The 19,261-nt window shown below is 46.3% G+C and overlaps 1 protein-coding gene across 9 annotated transcripts in view; it reads right to left on the bottom strand.

Annotated features, from left to right (window-relative positions):
- Positions 1 to 17,866, bottom strand: part of si:zfos-2326c3.2 (mitogen-activated protein kinase kinase kinase kinase 4) — a 36,003-nt gene extending 18,137 nt beyond the window's left edge. For all 9 annotated transcript variants that reach the window (XR_011077782.1, XR_011077783.1, XR_011077780.1 and 6 more), the window contains exons 1-14: positions 17,643 to 17,866; positions 16,605 to 16,670; positions 9,279 to 9,335; positions 8,076 to 8,201; positions 7,372 to 7,482; positions 5,900 to 5,990; positions 5,649 to 5,779; positions 5,311 to 5,365; positions 5,136 to 5,214; positions 4,288 to 4,460; positions 1,841 to 1,913; positions 1,649 to 1,763; positions 948 to 1,064; positions 625 to 762 (exon numbers count right to left, since the gene is read on the bottom strand). Coding sequence is in view for 4 of the 9 variants with exons in the window: in XM_068581782.1 (XP_068437883.1) it covers positions 625 to 762; positions 948 to 1,064; positions 1,649 to 1,763; positions 1,841 to 1,913; positions 4,288 to 4,460; positions 5,136 to 5,214; positions 5,311 to 5,365; positions 5,649 to 5,779; positions 5,900 to 5,990; positions 7,372 to 7,482; positions 8,076 to 8,201; positions 9,279 to 9,335; positions 16,605 to 16,670; positions 17,643 to 17,699 (1,389 nt within the window). In the remaining 5 variants the exon portion in view is untranslated. The remainder of the gene's footprint in view (positions 1 to 624; positions 763 to 947; positions 1,065 to 1,648; positions 1,764 to 1,840; positions 1,914 to 4,287; positions 4,461 to 5,135; positions 5,215 to 5,310; positions 5,366 to 5,648; positions 5,780 to 5,899; positions 5,991 to 7,371; positions 7,483 to 8,075; positions 8,202 to 9,278; positions 9,336 to 16,604; positions 16,671 to 17,642) is intronic.
- Positions 17,867 to 19,261: the final 1,395 nt, after the last annotated feature.

Raw genomic sequence — 19,261 nt, 5'->3', positions numbered from 1 at the left:
AACTACACATCCCGAACAACCTGGAGACATATCTATCAAAAGGTGTGACTGGCAGGGGACAGGTGTGGCACAAAGGTCGCACAAAGACACGTTTTACTCGGATTTCATGAGGTGTTGAAGAAATGGAGGTGAAGTATATCAATCCACCAGGAAGAAGTAACTTAAACCCCCGAGAGCGTCACTAATAAATCCCTCTGCTTGGACAATGGGTGAAACGACTGCTGTGCTTTTACAACCGGCGACTCCGAGCTGTGTTCGCCTGCACAGACGGCACTCAGGCATCAGGCAATAAATCTCTGCGCCGCATTATTCTGTGAAACACCAGAGGGCGAACCGACAAAATGAACTGTGAGGAATCAAAAAGACAACAAGTGCAACCCAGAGGTTTTCCCAGAGACTGTGGCAAGAAGTCTGAAACCAACTTCTACAGCGGCGAGGAGGCACCGTGGTTATCTGTACGCTCACATCTCATATTCACAATGACGCTTGACCACCAGAAGTCTGATCCACATTTGTGGCCAATTTAAAGAAAGTTCACTCGAAGGCGTTCCTGAAATTCCTGAGCGTAAACAGGACGTGTCGTCGTGGCGTTAAGAGAGCGGAACCAGGAAGCACGTCTTTTACCTGTCTCCTGTCGCTCCTCCGGTTTTGCTCGTCCAATAACATTCTGGTTCTGTCGTGGAGATCGGACTCATCCCCCGACAGCATCCCCTGGAGCTCCGCCCACTGGAAGGCGCAGTCCGCCAGCTGCCGCTTCTGCTGCTGGGAACGGAAATAATGTACAACATTTAAATTCATATTTATAGACGTCCAATTTCCATGACTTTAAACCAAGCTCCCATGACTGTTAATCACATTTCTAGGCATTCGGCTGACATCCTCAACAACAACGAGCTGCGGTCAAACAGCCGTCGCCATGACACACGGGCACAACGGGAATCACTCACGTCCTCTAACTTCTGGCGCTGCTCGTGCTGCTGCTGGATCCTCTTCTGCCGGTCGGCCAGCAGCTGCTGCTTGTAGCGCTCCTGCTCCGCCAGCTGCTGCCGGTGCTGCTGCAGCGCCTGAAGCGGGCAAGCGACGCCAAGGAAATGAGGGAAATCATGTGGTTAAAAAGGTGAAAGATGGCACGGTGACTCGGGTCTGACCCGAGGTCAACCGGCCCGCTGAGAGACAACGACACTTTAAACTATAACAGGATGAAAGGACTAATGGATGAGTGTGATATGGGTTCATACACATTTTGACCAATGGATTTACATGACTTTGAACCACATTTACATGACTTTGAACCACATTTATATGACTTTTAATCACATTTATATGACTTTCAACCAAATTTTCATGACTTTTAACCAAATTTTCATGACTTTTAACCAAATTTTCATGACTTTTAACCAAATTTACATGTATTTGAACCACATTTTCATGACTTAACCAAATTTACATGACTTTTTTTGACATATTTATGGATAAATAAGATAAAAAGTACCACGCGGACTGTTATCATTACAGTACTACAAGGGTTTACCAAATTTCCATGACTTCAAACCACATTTTGTTGACGTTTGACCAAATTTCATTTACTTTTAACCAAATTTCCATGACTTTTAACCTCTTTTGACCACAATGTGACCTTGACCTCTACCTGCTGCCTGGGTTGACCTCCTCCTCCCTCGTCTCTCCCCGCGTTGCGGTCCTCCGTCTGGAGGCGGAGGAACTCCCGCCTCAGCGTCCACTCGCCGGGAACGTTCACGATGGAGCTGCGAGAGAGAGAAAGGAGGCGCGGTGAGTCGTAACATGAGGAGCGCTGTCCAGGCCTTTAAGAGGCTTTTCTTACCTGGGCTCCCCTTCCTCCTCGGCCACCTCGTCATCCTCTTCTTCACTGCCGCTGTACTCATACTCTGGACCCTCTGAGAGACACCGGGGAGAGGATGAGGAGTGATTGGTGGGTATCGTGAAAATTAAAACAAAAATAAAACTCTATCATTGGATAGTTGATCCAAAGAATGCGGAGGTCAAAGTGCACGTATGACCACGATTAAAATTGAAGATAAAAATAAAGTTGACGGAATATTTGCCAATCAAACAGCTTTAACGGGATATTCAATCTTTTATGTGTGTAACTTTTCCTTGACTTTTAACCAAATTTCCTTGACTTTAAACCACATTTCCATGACTTTAAACCACATTTCCATGACTTTTAACCAAATTTCCATAATTTAAAACCAAATTTCCACGACTTCTCGCTCCAGAGGGCGAGTTGTCTGCAGCCGCTCAGCGTAACAACACACGGTGTGAAGAGGCTAACGTATACATGTTCACCCCACGCCGCCACGCCGTCACCACGCTGAAAGATGTGTTCATTTAAACCACAAAGAAAACAACGGATGAAATGTGTCTGTTGCTGCAGCGGAGAAGATCATCCTTCAAAACAGAAACAATCTTTGGTCAAACTGCTGCTGGTTTGCTGGAAGTGACTCGTCTGTTTCTGCATCCTGTCAGATTTATTCTGGGGTTTTCTTTTCTGCAGCGGTGACTTTTTCCCCACACACACTAAAGACACACACACACACACACACATATACACAGACATTTACACACACACACACACACAGACATACACACATAAGCACAGACACACACACAGAAAGTCTACCAGTCATTAGTGTGTTTTTATAAGCTAACAGAAGATTAGAACCAGATGGACGCTCTGTTTCCTCCTTCCTTCCCCTTTCAGCTTCTCTCCCTCTCCCTCTCTCTTTCTCTCCCTCCCTCCCTCGTTATCACTCTCTTTTCTTCTGTCTCTTGCTCCTCTTGTCTTTCAGTCGGCCAGATAAAGATTAATAAACCTGGCGGTCACGACGAGGACGTCTCACACTGCTGGAACAACAAAACAAAACAACAGACCAAAAGAGGAGTGAAGCGGTAAAACATCCTCTCAGAACGTCCTCCATCTTCCTGACTGGATGGACGGTCCAGAGCCTGCAGCCTTTAGGCCCGACACAAACCCTCCATCATTCTCTGTCTGGCCGTCTCGCTCTCGCCCTCCTCTGAAATATCTGGCGACCCGGTGGCGATGCATGAACTGCATTTTTCCTGTTGTATTCACACGCGTGCGGCCGTCGTTACTGGAAACGGTGCGTTCCTTCCCCCGAAGAAAATACGATTTTTAGGCTTAATGTGTGTAACTCGTGCCAAAAAAGAAGTCGTGTCGCTCGTGCCCTCGTGATCTTCCTCTACGTGAGCAGAAATGGCAGCGTTTCTGACTGAGAGAAGCAGCTGCTGGGCAAATCTGGAGAGAATCTGTAAACACGGCCTGAAGAAAGTAATCAAATTCCCAGACTGCCGGTCGTAGAAATCCGCTGGCCAACACCTGAATAATTCCACCAATGCAGGACAGAGACGAGGACCTGGAACCTCGTGAAGTCAGTACAGGAGTCACTGCGTTCCCTGGACTTCCGCCTAACTGCATCCTGGCGTCATTTCGCCCCGTTGAGACATTCGTGTCCAAATTTGAACGTGAGCTTCGGCCATGTTTAGTGGAGGTCACGGTGACATTTGAAAGCGTTAATTGAACGTTTGTGCCAAAGTGATCCACTCGAGGTGTTTCTGAGATGTCACAGGAAACGAGGGGACGGTGACCTTTGACCTTTAAACCAACAAGTCCAAGAGGACCTTTTTGTGCCAATTTTGAGAACATTACCCTTTTTCAGAGGCATGAAAATTCCTCCAGGATCATCGTCACCATCACCACTGTAAGTCATCCAACATAACAAGAACTCAGGAAGAACCCCACAGAAAATAAAAATGTTTGCCCACAGCTCAGGTTTTGGTCCAACTGTAATGGCAGACTGCCGCCTAACTGTCTCTGGGCCGAACAGTTCACACCCTCCCAAAACCAATAATAAGCACACATCAATTTCTAGACCATGCAGCTCTATTTATCAATCTAGAGTTTCAGAGTGTTGGAGGGAGAATCCTCCAGCATCTCCACACAACTTTTTTTTCTTGCTTAAAAATCTCCAGAGATTCAGTGAGCGGAGATCTCCACGTGTTTGGTATGGAGAGAAGTTCACAGAGACCGTTTATTCATATGAAAATGACCTGAACCAAACATCGTGATCCAGATACGAGACAACCTAAACGACGATTCTCTCCATTCTCTCCCAGTCCGAACTAGATGGTTTGAAAAACAACCATTGACCTCATCCAGAATCCATGACCTCGGACGCTCAAAGACAATCCGCATGTTGTGAGCGGCTTCGTGTCCGTTTCCTCCCTCACCTTTCTCTCTCTTCTTCCTGGTCCTGTCCAGGTGATCCTTGAGCATGATGCGCACTTGTCTCTCGTTGGCCAGGTCCCTGATGAAGGCGTGTCTCAGCAGGGCGTCCGTGGTGGGCCGGTGCAGGTGGTTCTTCACCAGGCAGCTGTCGGAGAAGGACAGGAAGCGCTTCGACCTGCAGAGGGAGGAGCGACAGGGAGGAGCGACAGGAAGGAGGCGGTCAAAGGGGAGGAGATGTCGGGGAAACATTCTGTTAAATGAACCAAGGAAGCCTCCAACACTTCTCACTTCTCACAGTTCTCACTTGTGGGAACGTCAAGCGAGGAAGATCCCGTCAAATAAAATCCCCTTGATGTTTTATTATGTATCGGCGCACGGACACACACTGGCGCCCGCGATGTGAGAGGCGGCGTGCGGTCCGAGCTCTGATCACAGGGGGAAACGGGAACAGAGAGAGAGAGCTCTGCGACGCCCGGAGCTGTTAAAAGCTGTGCTACAAAACTGGCTTTTCTGATGATATTAATACTGAATGAAAGACAGCATGAGTTCAAACCACCAGTCCAAGCTGAAGGGGGGATCGTCCATTATGGATGGAGGGAGATGGAGACGGAGAGGAAGAGGGAGATAGAGATGGAGATGGAGAGGGGTAAATAACTCCCATTTGAGGCAGCAGCAACATTGTGTCCATTCTAATGAGATACAACGTTGCCTGCTGAACATGTCCGGACATGTTTGTGCTTCTCAGTTTCGCCCCCACAAAAAAGATCACTGTCCAGAGGAGACAACCTAAACACTGGCCTCTACTTCCTGCTGTGTGTGTGTGTGTGTGTGTGTGTGTGTGTGTGCTTACCACTTCTTTGATTTGAGTTTGGGTGGAGGGTTTCGTGGAATCAGAAACAGCGCTCTCATTGGATGCATGTCACACAGCGCTGCAGACCATGAGAGGGAAGATGGGAGTCAGAGAGAGAGACACGAGGAGATACTCGTACAAATACATTAATTAAAGTAGTTTTTGTTGTACTTACGAGGAGCTCCTTCAGCCATCTCTAACGCGGTGATGCCTAAAGACCAGAGGTCACTCTGAGAACCAGAGAGACGGGAGAACAAAGATTCATACACATGTTGGCCAATGGGTTTCCATGACTTTAAACCATATTTTCTTGACTTTTAACCAAATTTCCATGACTTTTAAATGTCCATGAGCAAACATTGTGGTTTTTTTCAGGACTTTTCCAGGCCTGAAAATAACCATGTTAGGATTTTTCCAGGTTTTCCATGACCGTATGAACCCTGAGGACATCTGGTATTTTAACCCCGATGATAAAAAGCCCCCCTCGCTGTCTGCGTCTTGGTGTCCTCGTACCCTGTAGTCGTACGTGGCCCCGGGGTTCTCGTCGCAGGCGATGACCTCTGGAGCCATCCAGTAGGGCGTCCCGATGAAGGTGTTCCTCCGGCCGATCGTCTTGTCCAGCTGCGCCGACACGCCGAAATCCACTGAAACGTGAACGGACAAGAAGGGATTTAACGCCGTGGAATCGACCCCGATCTTTTGTGTTTCTGTGATTTTTGGTATGTGTGAATGTATGCACGTGTGTGTGTGTGGATGCGTCGTACCCAGTTTGACTTCGGCGTTCTCCGTGAGCAAAACATTTTGTCCCTTAATGTCTCTGTGGATCACATGATGGGCGTGAAGATGGGAAAGACCCTGAGAGGCAAATACACACACACACACACACAAACACATACACACAGTCAGATGACCATTATCACTATAAATACAAAAAGGCACAGCTCCCTGAAAAGAGTAGAAGCATTATGTCTTTGAGGGAACACTGAACAAAGAGTAGAATCTACTTTCCCATCTGAACCCCAAAGCAGAGTCACATCGGACGCTCTGTAGCCTTCAAAATAAAAGCCCTGCACCTCGATGGGAACAGACACGGCGAGAAGTAGAGGGAACTTAAAGGGAACTTTAAAAAAAGCCTTTTTTTTGCAGTAGAACATTTTAACACTGGAAGTGTTGCTCGAATATACATAAATATAAACATATATATCCAACTGTTTACATTTTTACAAGCGTTTGTGTGTGTATTTGTATGTGTGTGTGCGTTCGCAAGTGTGTGTGTGTATAAGAGTGTGCGTGTGTTTGCATGTGTGCGTGTGTTTGCGTGCGTGTGCATGTGTGTTTGCATGTGTGCGTGTGTTTGCGTGCGTGTGTGCATGTGTTTGCGTGTATGTGTGTGTTTGCATGTGTGTGTGTGTGTGTGTGTGTGTGTGTGCTCTCGCTTCTTCAAAGGAGGTTAAACAAACAGAGGAAGTGAGTCTTATTTCAGACAATCAGACTTCACCAGCGTCTGTTTGTGTGTGTGTCTGTGTGTGTGTCTGTGTGTGCTCGGTTGTTTAAACAATGAAGCGACAGCAGCGGGGCAAACACCGGCGTCGCTCCAGAGCTCTTTGTCTCTTAAAGTTTTGACCTCATGACTTTTCTTTTTTTTAAAATCCTCTCACTTTTCCTTGTGACTCGACGGCGTCGCCATCACACACGTTGGAGCTGAAGCAAGCCGCTGAATTGTTTTTGTACGAGTAGGTTTGTTACTGGACCCACAAAAACGCACAACATCCTTTAACTTAGGAGCTCGTGACCTCTCACAACGAGAAGATAACCTCCGAACAGACGCGTCGTCCAAAACGCTTCAAGTATCACAGAGTGAAAAAGTAATCGCGTCAGAGTCACAGCGGGAAAACACGGTTTGTCTCCTCTTCTGGTGTTTCACTCGATGAGTCCGACACCAAAGCAGCGTTGTGTTGCAGCGTTGTGTTGCAGCGTTGTGTTGCAGCGTTGTGTTGCAGCGGGCGGCTTGCCCCAGCCTTTCACTTTTGCATCCACATGCAAATTACTACCTCGGTTTTAACCGGCACTTAAAAAAAAAAGAAAGGGCCTCCTCCGCCGTAACGCCACCTCAGAACAAAGCTGCCTTGTTGGCTCTACGGCTACAGTTGCTCGGTGTGTGTTTGCTGTGGCGTGTGTGGCGTGTGTGTGTGTGTGTGTGTGTGTGTGTGTGTGTGTGTGTGGTTTGTCGGCTTACCCGGAGCACCTCCCTGCAGATGTAAGCGATCCAGTCCTCCTTCAGGCAGTTCCCTTTGGTCTTCTTCACCAAGTCTGTGACGGAGCCGGCGCCGCAGTACTCCATCACCAGCTGGAGGGACCAGACGGACACAAACAACCAGGTTCCAGCGTGAGGATGATGAAGAACGACATGTGAACCCAGAAGGGCGGCAGTAAAAATTCTCCCGCACCCATTTTAAGTCCCAGCATGCCCAATTTAGACAAGCTTTTGGCATAAAATAGGTAATTTTTTCCATTCTTGACACAGTTTCTTGAATAAAACTACTTCCTAACAGGCCAAGACTTTGTTTTATTGTGATTTTTGTTGCAGATTCTGATTCTTTATGTCCTAATCTTTCCAAAAAGGTGTCTTATTGACCGCTGCAGGAGGCATTTTTGGGGAATCTGGCTCATATTACGCTGGATGGTCATAGTTATAATCAAAATATCTTTTAAGGTGATGTTTTGGCAGATATACATTTTCTTCCCAAGACTTTGCTGAACAAATACATACAACAAACACAAGTATTGGAATTAATTTGGGGTTCCTTCGAAGACTCAAACACAGAGAAAAGGAGGTCTGCAGACAATATTAGTGCCACAGTTTTCAACGGGTTAAATTAAAAAAAAAGAAAGAAAAGAGAGTATTTTTTTAGAAACAGCTATGAGAGAAGGTTTACAAACCCAAAGTTGGTGGTCCTGTCCAGCAGGACCCTTCTTAATGAAAGCTCCATAATAAGTGGCGATGTTCCTGTGGTGGGAATAGCTCTTCAGCATGTTGATCTCCAGCTTGATCTCCTCCTCTTCTTCCTGAAACGCCACAAACGCAGACAGCGCGAATCAAAACTACGCACTGTGCATTACACAGAAATAAAAGGCTGGATGTCCTGTACACTCTTAGATTTGGCTGAAATAAAATAAATGACCACCTGTTTTGCACCCCACGCCCCCATTTTTATGATGATTTCAAGAGTCCTACATTAAATGCCACGCAATTCACTGAACCCCTAAATCTCCACCACAGAGGGGAAGTTGTGTGTGTGTGTGTGTGTGTGTGTGTGTGTGTGGAGGGGGGGGGGGGTCAGCAGAGGGAAAAAGAAAAGAGGAAACAGTGACGGAGAGCTTTCTCCATGTCGCTGACCTCCTTCACATCTCCACAGGACAGGAGGAACAGACAAGGCAGAGGATGAACTTTCACCTCCGTCTGAAACACAAAGCCTCCTCTCTCTCTTTCTCTCTCTCTCTCTCTCTCTCTCTCTCTCTCTGAGATAATGGCCGAGCATTTCCTGCTACAGTTGGTCTGCAGCACAGAGGATCCAGAATCCCATCAACAGGAAGTAAACCAGTGTTCCCAGTTGTGCAACACGCAGACTTGTAGTGAGGTGTAACAGCTGAAAGAAGCGTTCAGCCTGACCAGTTTGTTACCAGTTTTTATGACACAATAAAACAGAAAATGCATGAAAACTACTAAAGCCAGTTATAATTAGCAAATTATTTGGTCTATAAAATGGAGACAATGACCCTCACAACCATAGACTGTAGATCACAAGTTGGGACATCATTTGTTGTTTCTGAGGCATCAAAATTGACATCATGGCCGCCGCCATCTTGGATTTCTGCAACTAGCCTAAAAACGACTGATTCGATGATCTAAATCAATTGAATTTTCAGTCGATCGATTAGTCATCCATCAACTAATTGTTTCAGAGCAATAATCGACCTGTATGGACGTATACTGTGTGTGCAACTGGAGGGTGAAACCCCAACACTGTCAATAACAACACAACGTCACAGAGGTGAGTTTCTTCATCCTCTAACTGGTTCTGACGGTTCTACCACTGGATGCTCTGCATGTAACACTCATCCTGTGTACGTCCATGGTCTTACCTCTGTGACTTCCATGACCTTGATTGCTGCCAGTTGGCCCGTCTTGACATGGCGACCCTGGTGAGACACATGCAGGAAGCGTTAACACAAACACAGAAGACGTGACGTGTTGAGGAAGAGGAACACCGTCCCAGCAAGAAACTCCCCAGAACGCTGCTCGTTCCTGACTCCAGGTGGACCAAAAAGATTGGCACACAGTTATTGATCAAAGTCAGGGATGAAACATGAAAGTGAAAGCTCTTCACACATTCATTAAATCACAGTTGCAGCTCCGCAGTGAAAAATAAAGTGTTTGAAGTGACCTTGATGGGACTGGCGGCCGATCAAAATGTGTAATATTATAATTTCAGAGGCCCAGATTCTATTTAACACATTTGGTCCGATTAGTGTTGGTGTTAAAAAAAAAATAAAATCACAACTTAAATCAGCCCGACAGCTGTAACCACACACACACACACACACACACACACACACACACACTGCGCAACACCTCCTGTGGGCCAACACTTGGATTGTGACATCACTTTCGGCGGCGCTGGACGCGGCTATGTCGACATAATTTAATCTTTTCTCATGAGAGGAGGCGAGAGCGAGCGAGCGAGTGAGAGAAAGAGAGAGAGAGAGAGAGAGAGAGCGAGAGAGAGAGAGAAGGAAGAGAGAGAGGCTGTAAAGAGCAGTCAGGTGAAAAAGGGGAAAATTGAAAACCTTGTCATGAGTCAGAAAGCTGACAAGATACTAGAGTAGCTACTCTCTAAGCCTTTAAGCTGTGATGTATGACAGCGCTCTGAGCGTGTGTGTGTGTGTGTGTGTGTGTGTGTGTGTGTGTGTGTGTGTGTGTGTGTGTGTGTAATAGACTGGAGGGCATGACAAATCCCACTATACTCAATCAGTCAGCAGATGTTACAGGTACAGAGAAGCTGTAAGACTTGACACATTTATATTATTTGGCTATTTGTGTTTTCTTTTTTTCCGCTGCGATTAAATCTTCGAAACACTTTCCAAAGAAATTCTACTCACAGAGTCGCTTTCTGCACTTTATTGTTGGCGGATATCAAACCTGTGAGTCTGAATTAAGTATGACCACATCAGAGGAAGTCTTCAGGAGTTTCCCAAGAACTGAAGTCAGCAGTTAAAACACCAGTTACACTCAGCTAAAAGGGACTCGGTGTGTGCGTTGTCATTGTGTTGATGTGTTTTGTAGCGCTGTTGGATGTGTGTCTACGTTCAGTGTGGGTCTGTTCCAGTCTGTGATCGGCTGGCACTGGGATGAGCTGAACGACATGTGGTGAACGTGGCAAAATAAAGCCAGAACAGTGAAATGTTCTGGCGTCCTGGCCGACGCCCTCCTCACACACCACACACACTTCATTTCTGTCCCCGAGCCGAGGACGCCGTCTGCGTAATTGCGAAGGATTGTGGGACGCGAGCAGCCCGCCGGGCCCGACTGCGATGAACAAGGAAATGGCCTTCATGTCCTGGCGGCGAGCGCTGACACCGCTACGCACACGCGTGTTCTTATTAACGCCAAGCTGACACGTTGAGAGGGCCAGCTGCTCCGCAGCAGGAAAAACACACACACAGACACACACGGAAAGTCTACCAGTCATTAGTGTTTCTACCAACGTACACACACACACACACACACACACACACACACACACACACACACACACACACACACACACACACACACACACACACACACACACAGTACAGTCCTGGGAATCAAACCCATATGCAAATAAATCCTGAGACAAATGTCTTCTCTGTTTCTGTCCGTTGCTTGTTCTCTGACACACAGACACAGACACACACAGACACAGACACAGACACAGACACACGCCGGTTGAGCGAGCGCTCCATTGTGCCCCTTAAAAGGTCTCTATAACATATCCATACTTATGCTAATCGGGCATATGAGAGACATTTAGAAAGCACTGCAGAGAGCGAGGGCACAAAATGAGAGAGACACCTTTACTGCACCAACTTCCTGTCTCACCTGTGACTCTGTAACACTCCCTTATATCTCCCTCCCCCCTCTGTCTCTCTCTATCTCCCTCTCTGTATTTACACATGTGTACTTTGTGCTCGGACCGACTGCATCAGCTCTCCTCACCGGACTGCGTTGTAGGAACGGTGCTATTTAAAGACTTCATATCTGTGTGTGTGTGTGTGTGTGTGTGTGTGTGTGTGTTCTCTAAAGAAACAACCCCCTGTCCATTCACATGGACCCTTCACTGGCTGGCACCGTGGGGTCAAAGGAGATGGACTGAGCCACTGAGTCATAAGACAGAAGTGAGACAATTATGTGGCCCTCTGTGTGTGTGTGTGTGTGTGTGTGTGTGTGTGTGTGTGTGTGTGTGTACTGTCAGCTAGACGATAACAAATCCTTTGAAACAACTTGTGCGCCTGTTAGCCTTCATCTGGACGCCTGAGCAGCAGCTAGCTGCGTCTGCTGCTGCGCCGTGCGCGGCGGGTTTTTATCGGCGTTGTTGTTTGTTTTTGTTTACTGATAACAGCTTCGTCGGGTGACGATTTTATGCGGGGTGGGAGGGGGGGGGGGGGGGGTTCACCTTGCGGCGTTCCCCCCTTCTTTTTGTTGTGACACGCCGGTCCCGCGGTCGCCAGTAAGAGTCACAGCTGCATTCCAGGTGTTGCGTGTCGAGGTCCGACGAGTCAAAAGTGTCAACGATCGCGGCGAGAAAAGGCTAAAGTTGCATTGTGGGAATTGTATTAGTGTCAGAGCCTGACTTCATGTCAGTGTAATATAATAGGATTCTTTAGATTGAGAACCATATCCTCGTTGCTCTGGGTCACACATCTGTGCTCTACACCTCACGGGGGGCAACTTTCCTCTTCTCTCTCTCAATTTCCACCCGACTCCCTCCCTCTTCTTTCCTCCTCTCCCTCCCTCTTCTTTCCTCCCCTCCTCTTCCTCTCTCCCTCTCTGCCTTTCACCTCTGCCTTCCTTCCTTTTTCCCCTCTCTCTTTTGTCTCTCTCATACTTGCTTTCCCCCCTCAGCTCAGGATGTTTCCTGCCTCCCTGAGTCTCTTCTTTTTCTTGTCCCTCAAGCTCAAAACCCTCGCAAAATGTGTAACGGCGCAAACTGAGCTCTCCGTTTCGAAACGTGAAGGAGAAGTGGAATATTTTTTAGCACAAAACCCGTCTTGTGTATCTGAGGTTGGCAAAGCGTTTGTTATTTTTTAACGCTTTGGTCAGCGGATCAGTCGGCATGACGGGATAAGAACGATGACATGTGGGTCACAGAAATGGGAAGTGACGCTCGTGGAGCCAGGAGGATTTGAGGAAGTGGAAGTGATTCACTCGTATTGTATTGCGGCCGTGCGGTGCGTCAGGTTCACTGACGGACGCTTTCCGACTTTGTTAAACTTGGCTCAAGAGCCAGAGAGTCGGTTTTCACCAATTACGACTTTGTTTTCTACTCAAACATGATTTAATAACGCTGGTCTGACCCGACAAAAGAAAAACACTTTGGCTCTTGCGCCAGCAGTCATCGCAGCGCTTGTAACACACACACACACACACACACACACATCAAGATGGCTCTACAGCAGTGGCTTGCAAGGAAGGGAAGTTCCTTCTGCAAACAGGAAAACGCCCTGTCTCTCTGTTTCTGTGTGTGTGTGTGTGTGTGTGTGTGTGTGTGTGTGTGTGTGTGTGTGTGTGTGTGTGTGTGTGATGACTGAGAGGAGCATGCACAGGGCTCGCGTCCCCGCGGTGATGCAGTTCGGAGAATGTCCAATAAAGCAATGTTTATTTGACAAGTTTAAGAGCTGAAATTACTTCTGTGTGTCGCAGTTCAAAAAGCCTCTCTGAGCGTTTTCAGTCTGCAGGACGCCGGCGTCTGAACGGCCTTTTGAACTACTGGAAAACTGTAAACTATCAGGAATTCGTGGCAACAAAAACAAACAAAACAAAAACCCTTTCTTGTTCAGATGTTTACCCACATTTCTTTGCCCCGGAGCCCCCAAAACTACTGCATCTGTACTACGGCCATGTGACTACTACTGCACAGAATGCAGCCTTTAATACTGACGGCATGCGTTGGTCCTCAATGAAGCCCAACACAGTGAAAGCTGAGCATGATAAGAGAGGAGCAAAGGTGGATTGGGTTCATCTTGTGGGGGACGGATCACTTCCCCTTGTTTTAGAGGAACTTAAGGAACTTCACCTGCATGATGCCCCTCCTCTCTATCTCTTCTGCTGACATGGATGGTGTACCATGCATATACTACTCATTATATGAGTAGTTTCTGTCACATTAAAGTAATGTGCTGGAACTTTGTTACGTTGCTTATTCTGGTCTCTGTTTTCTCCTGAAGGTTTCTTCCCTTTTTCCCCTGTGAAAGTGCTTTTACTATCTTTAATTGGGGAGTTCTTCCTGATCCGATGTGACGTCCTGGAACAGGGATGCTATAAGTACAGATTGTAAAGCCCTCCGAGACAAATTTTGTATTTGTGGTTTTGGGCTAAACAAAATGAACTGAATTTAATTGAAAGTCAACTGCAGGAAGCGGGATCCAGTTTGAGTTGCAAACCTCCCCGCCGCCCGTGGCACTGCTTTCCAGCCTGCCGACAACTACTCTGTATGCTATAATGGGCGAAGTTAGCGGCATTGAACGCCACGTGCGGGTCAAAGCCGAGTTTTATGACTGATTACAAACGTATAACACACACAAATAACCCGGCGCACAGCTCTCTCCGATTTCGCCGGGCCTTCTTTTCGTTGTGACCAACAGGGTCGCGTCGCCTTGTCTCCGTGCAGAAAGGGTCGACTCGATCTGCTCGGTGGCTTCAGCTACCGCTCCGATTTAAATCACCATCTCAGATCGTAGCCATGCGGAAGGGAAAAAAAAACACTGAAGATTCTTTGAGTTCCTCAATTTTCAGGCTCTTCGGGGAATTTGGCTCACAAAAGAAAACAGAAAAAGGCCTTATTGTTTTTCTCCAGCGCTCTCTGCTCTCCATCGGACTCTCTGTTACTTCTAATTGTACTCGTCTTGCCCCGTCTGCTGATCAGGAGTTAAAATGAGGCTAACAAAGGCTCGCTTTCCCCTTTTGACACCGCAGGTTTTTGTGTTGACGTGATATCTATCGAACCGGCAATTAGAGGATCAAAGCACGAGTCATGGTTAACATTTTGAAATCACTGCTATCGACTCCCGATGTTAGAAGTAGGCCGGCTTCAAGGCTTCCATTTAGAGCAACGTAACCCGAGTGCAACTTACAAACAACCTCACCAAACAAGAGCGGTGGCTCGGTGTGGTTTTTACGGCAGGGCTCAACAACCAAAGTGCACATCTCCCTCCTCCGCCTCTTCATCCTGAAATGTTGTTTTGAATGTTCTTTCCACTTGCAGAGCCCTTTAGACGCGTGACGGCCTGCTCGTGTTCAATTCCCTCACACAGATGTGTAGCGAGGACAGCTGTGTCCTTTCGACCTTGCCAGAGGGTCGATGCCGCTAAGATGCCGTTCCCTCTTACCTCAAACCTGTTGCCTTTGATAAGTAACAAGATCTAAAGACTACAAATCCCACAGCGGGTCTGCTTTGTCTCCCTAAACACTCGCACAATACCGAACAGAAGAAATACATCTTCTGTCAGCGTGTTGTGATCGCGTCACACCCGACCTCCCTCTAAAGCGCTCTCTTACTTTGGACTTTCCCGTTGGTGTCACATGACTAAATGATACGGCATGGAACGTGATGGGAACGCAACGCACATGTAAATAAACAAGAGGGAAAAGCTTTGTCAGCATTTCCTGCACTCACGTCAATCAACAACGAAGTGTTTTCTTAAAGGGCCGTGTGTATGTGTGTGTATATGTGTGTGTGTGTGATACAAGTCATTGTTCTAAAAGGCTCTATTCCTGTCCTGTTTCCCCATGATGGGACTCGCACTATGGTTGAAAACACACACACAGAGACTTCTATACAACCAGAGGAGTCGCCTCCCGGTGGTCAGTGGAAATAATTAAAGTTTTAAGACACTTCTGCGTCGGCTTCTCTCTGCAGAACCGGCGATGTCTCCTGATCTTAACATGAATAAAGCTCAGAATCTCTGCAGCAAGTCCCGGTCTATTAAACTCTCCCATTCATGTGCATTGGGTCCCTGCTTGTTAAAGCGTCAATGAATGTGAGTTACCTGATGAAATTTGTGTTTTTTTTTTCTTTTTTAAAGCCCCGTTTAAAAGCAGCCTGTGTGGAGCCCGACACAGGTCGTACTGTCCTGTGCATCTGTTGCAGCATTTCCTCTTTCAGGAAATCAAGCAGCAAGAGAGGCTCACACCCGCCTTCTGTCTCACACACACACACACACACAAACACACACACACACACACACACACACACACACACACACACACACACACACACACACACACACACACACACACACACACACAAGAAGCCTTCATTAACCCTAAACTTATAACCTCAACCTTTATTTATACTTTTTCAGAAACCAGTCTTACATTTTTTTTTGCATATTGTAGTATTTTTGGTCTAAAAGTGACCTGATTTCACGCCAACATGTCTTTTGCTGCAGGTTCATCAACAATCCATCTCCCATAGCTTCATGCATCTCACATAATTCATTTGAAATAAAGCAATTAGACATTATCTTTTGGTGTCGACAGGTCTTTTTCTTTGCAGGCAGCTCTCTCTGGTAGCAACAGCAATGATATTTAAATCTCGGATGACAGTATCAACGACTGTAGTCGCCTAAACCGGACTCTAAAAGTGACAACCGGTCTCAACTCTCTTTCAAACAAATCCCCATTCCTTCCAAAAGAGATCTCTGTGTTTCAGGGTCAGAACTGTGACATGTCAAACGTTTGTGGTCTTGCAGGAGCACGTAAACACAATTTGCGCAGAGATCACAAACCGTCCGCACAAACCTAAAGAGGCATCGACACCTCCTGCAAACCACAAGCCACCCATAAACAAACTGATATTGCGATAAGGAAGTGAGCCCCACCCAGGGCTTTGAGAAGATGCTGCAGATGCTCTACATGCTGGGTGTGTGTGTGTGTGTGTGTGTGTGTGTGTGTGTGTGTGTGTGTGTGTGTGTGTGTGTGTGAAAATTGCTTCATTTTTTTCTTCCAGCTAACTGCAAGTAGTACATTTTACCAGAACTGGCGTGTCGGCGACTGTAGTATACAGTGTGTGTCTGTGTGAGTGCAGCTTGTGAGGCGAACTACAACGACAACACGCCAATTTCTCACGCTCTAACTCACCGCTGTGTAAACCGAGGTTTAAGACCGTGCGTGTGTGTGCAACGAGCTCCTGTAATGTGAGCGCTCACCTTGTACACCTGACCGTAGGTTCCATTGCCAACCACCTCCACCAGCTCAAAGATACCTGCTGGGTCCTGGGAGGAAAAAAAAAGGAGAGATATGGAAAAACGGTACATTTCAACATAGCCATAATGCAACAGATGCTCAGCTGAGCGGTGGCATGCACTTGGTACTATACCAAGAACAATGCAGCGCTGTACTGGGACGCAGGCCGAGGAACGAGAGTAAAAGAAATCACTGACATTTTCCCATTTTTATAGGTATTGGCTTTACCGGCTATCAAGTTATCATCAGCTCAAGATACATACAATCACAATGCATCACTAGAAACAAACTTGAGCCATGAAAAGGGACACTGACATGTCCTGCAGAGATACTGATATTGATACTCGATGGTGTTGATTATTGTTGTTCTGGTTTTTTACCCACGATTGAATGCACTCATTGTAAGTCACTTTGAATAAATGTGTCAGCTAAATTAAATGTAATGTTAATTCAATACTCAGACAAATACATTTCCATAAACCAGCTAGAAAAACTTCCCCAACTGGCTCTACACTATTTGAATTATGTGAATTGGGTTCAAACAGCTATGTGCCAGTAACTACAGTTGTTTTTTCTGTCAATAAAGAGGCACGAAGTTGAACTTTTTAGTGGACTTGTCACTTGTTGCACATCAACTTTTCAGAGAGCTCTTGTCGCGTACGTAAGACCGCGAGCTTGTGACGTCACGACACAGCCAACGGGTTACACGACGCGCGCGCGCGCGCGTGGACGGTAACGTTCCGAGGCTCTGTGCACGCGAGAGAGACGTTAGGTGAGAGAGACACGCGCGGAACCGTTCCATTAAAGCGCGTTAAAGCGACCGTTAGACAAGAGGTGGAGGAGGAGTGGGGCGACCGCTCGACTTGTTGCTGGAAACGATCCCTGCCGCTATAAGTTGCAAGCAACACCCAACCACATCCTGCAATGTTTACTCAAACACACTTAAAAAAGGAGAAAAAAAAGAAGGGGGGAAGAGGCAAGATAACATTTGAAAAACGTACCCTTAAAGCAGCGAGGTCTATACTGTCCAAACTCCGAGTGGTGTTTTCTCTCGACATTGCTGTCAGCAACTGTTGTCAGCGAGCTGGCGTTTGTTTGTGTCCCGAAGACATTGACGGCGACCGTTTCTCCCCGACTAGCTAACGAACTAACCAACTAACGGGTTCTCCTCTCGTCCGGTTTCATTCTGAAGTTTAGCTCGCAGCGGCTAAAGCTAGCCAGCGGCAGGGACACCGCTTCCGGTTGGACCTTTCAGAATAAATTCCGTGAGCGGATTCTTGTAGAGTTACGATTTTTAATTAATTATGCATGCAGGGAGAGACGGGATGAACCTTACATGTACAGTAAGAGGTTATACATTGTATCAGACCAAGTTTAAGAACTGCACATAGTATCTATAAAAAAAGAAAATTCACGGTGTTGTTTCCTATTTTTTCTTGAAATGCACTTCCCGTTTCACCACAAGCATAAAAGACACTTAAATTGTTGTTAAAAATGTTTTCTCTGCCTCAAGCCTAAAACTTACACGGATGACAAAATGCTTAATTATGAAAAATATCAACTTCCGGTCTTTGATTGCATTCACCTCGTTTAACTTGATGTTTTAGTCCTGGGAAGTGATTTTTTTTCTTTCTTCTTCTTCTTCTTCTTCTTCAAGCGACTCGGATAACTCGACCAGTCCGCAGACAACAACAGGAAAAAGAAAAGAAGACATTCACAACAGTGTCAAACACTGTGTTACACGGCACTCATGCGGATGACTGAAAATAGTAACAGACGCTAACGTTACACAACCTCTCCACGTGTATCTCCGTGCGTTTGTTTTTGTGGGGAAAAGTTCACGGTCCTCGCCTGATTCTCAGAGAATCCCACTGTCATCACTGTCCACTATGCAAATACTGTTTGAAGTTAAAAAAAATAAATTAAAAAAAGTGAATACAGTATTGTTGTTATGCAGTACTAAAAATAACGGAAATAATAATGGGCACACACACACACACACACACACACACACACACACACACACACACACACACACACACACACACACACACACACACACACACATCTGTACTCCAACAACCCTTTCTTGACATTTTGCAGGCGCTTGTGTCATTGCTGTTCCAGTACTATCACCTTATAGTGTTTCAGGCCCACATGCTTCATACTGTATACTACTTTATTTATCTTGAACCTTTTCAACATAACATCTTGTAAACATTTATTATTGCTGGATTAAATTCACGCGTCCCACCCTGTGTATAAGACATACTCTGATTTATGGTCTGTTTGACTCTAAATAACCATAATTTACTAATTGAACATTATATCTGTTAAAGAAGACTAGAGATTGAGACATAAACTCATGTTTACAATGTTTACTGAGGGAATACATCAAGAGAGTCAAGAGTAGAGTCATTTATATAGACTTCTATACAACCAGAGGAGTCGCCCCCTGGTGGCCATGAGAGAGAATGCAGCTTTAACATGTGAAGCATAGACTTCTATACAACCAGAGGAGTCAGTTTTTCTCCCTTGTTGCCAATGTTCTTTTTGCCAGGACAGCCCAGAAAGTGATGAAGAAGTGAAATCGTCTTGCCATGCGGCAAATTGTGTGATT

Source organism: Clinocottus analis, unplaced genomic scaffold, assembly GCF_023055335.1.
Source record: "Clinocottus analis isolate CAN_PGR_092001 unplaced genomic scaffold, fCliAna1.0.p SCAF_10, whole genome shotgun sequence".
Lineage (NCBI taxonomy): Eukaryota > Metazoa > Chordata > Actinopteri > Perciformes > Cottidae > Clinocottus > Clinocottus analis.
This window is presented reverse-complemented; position numbering and strand designations above follow the sequence as displayed.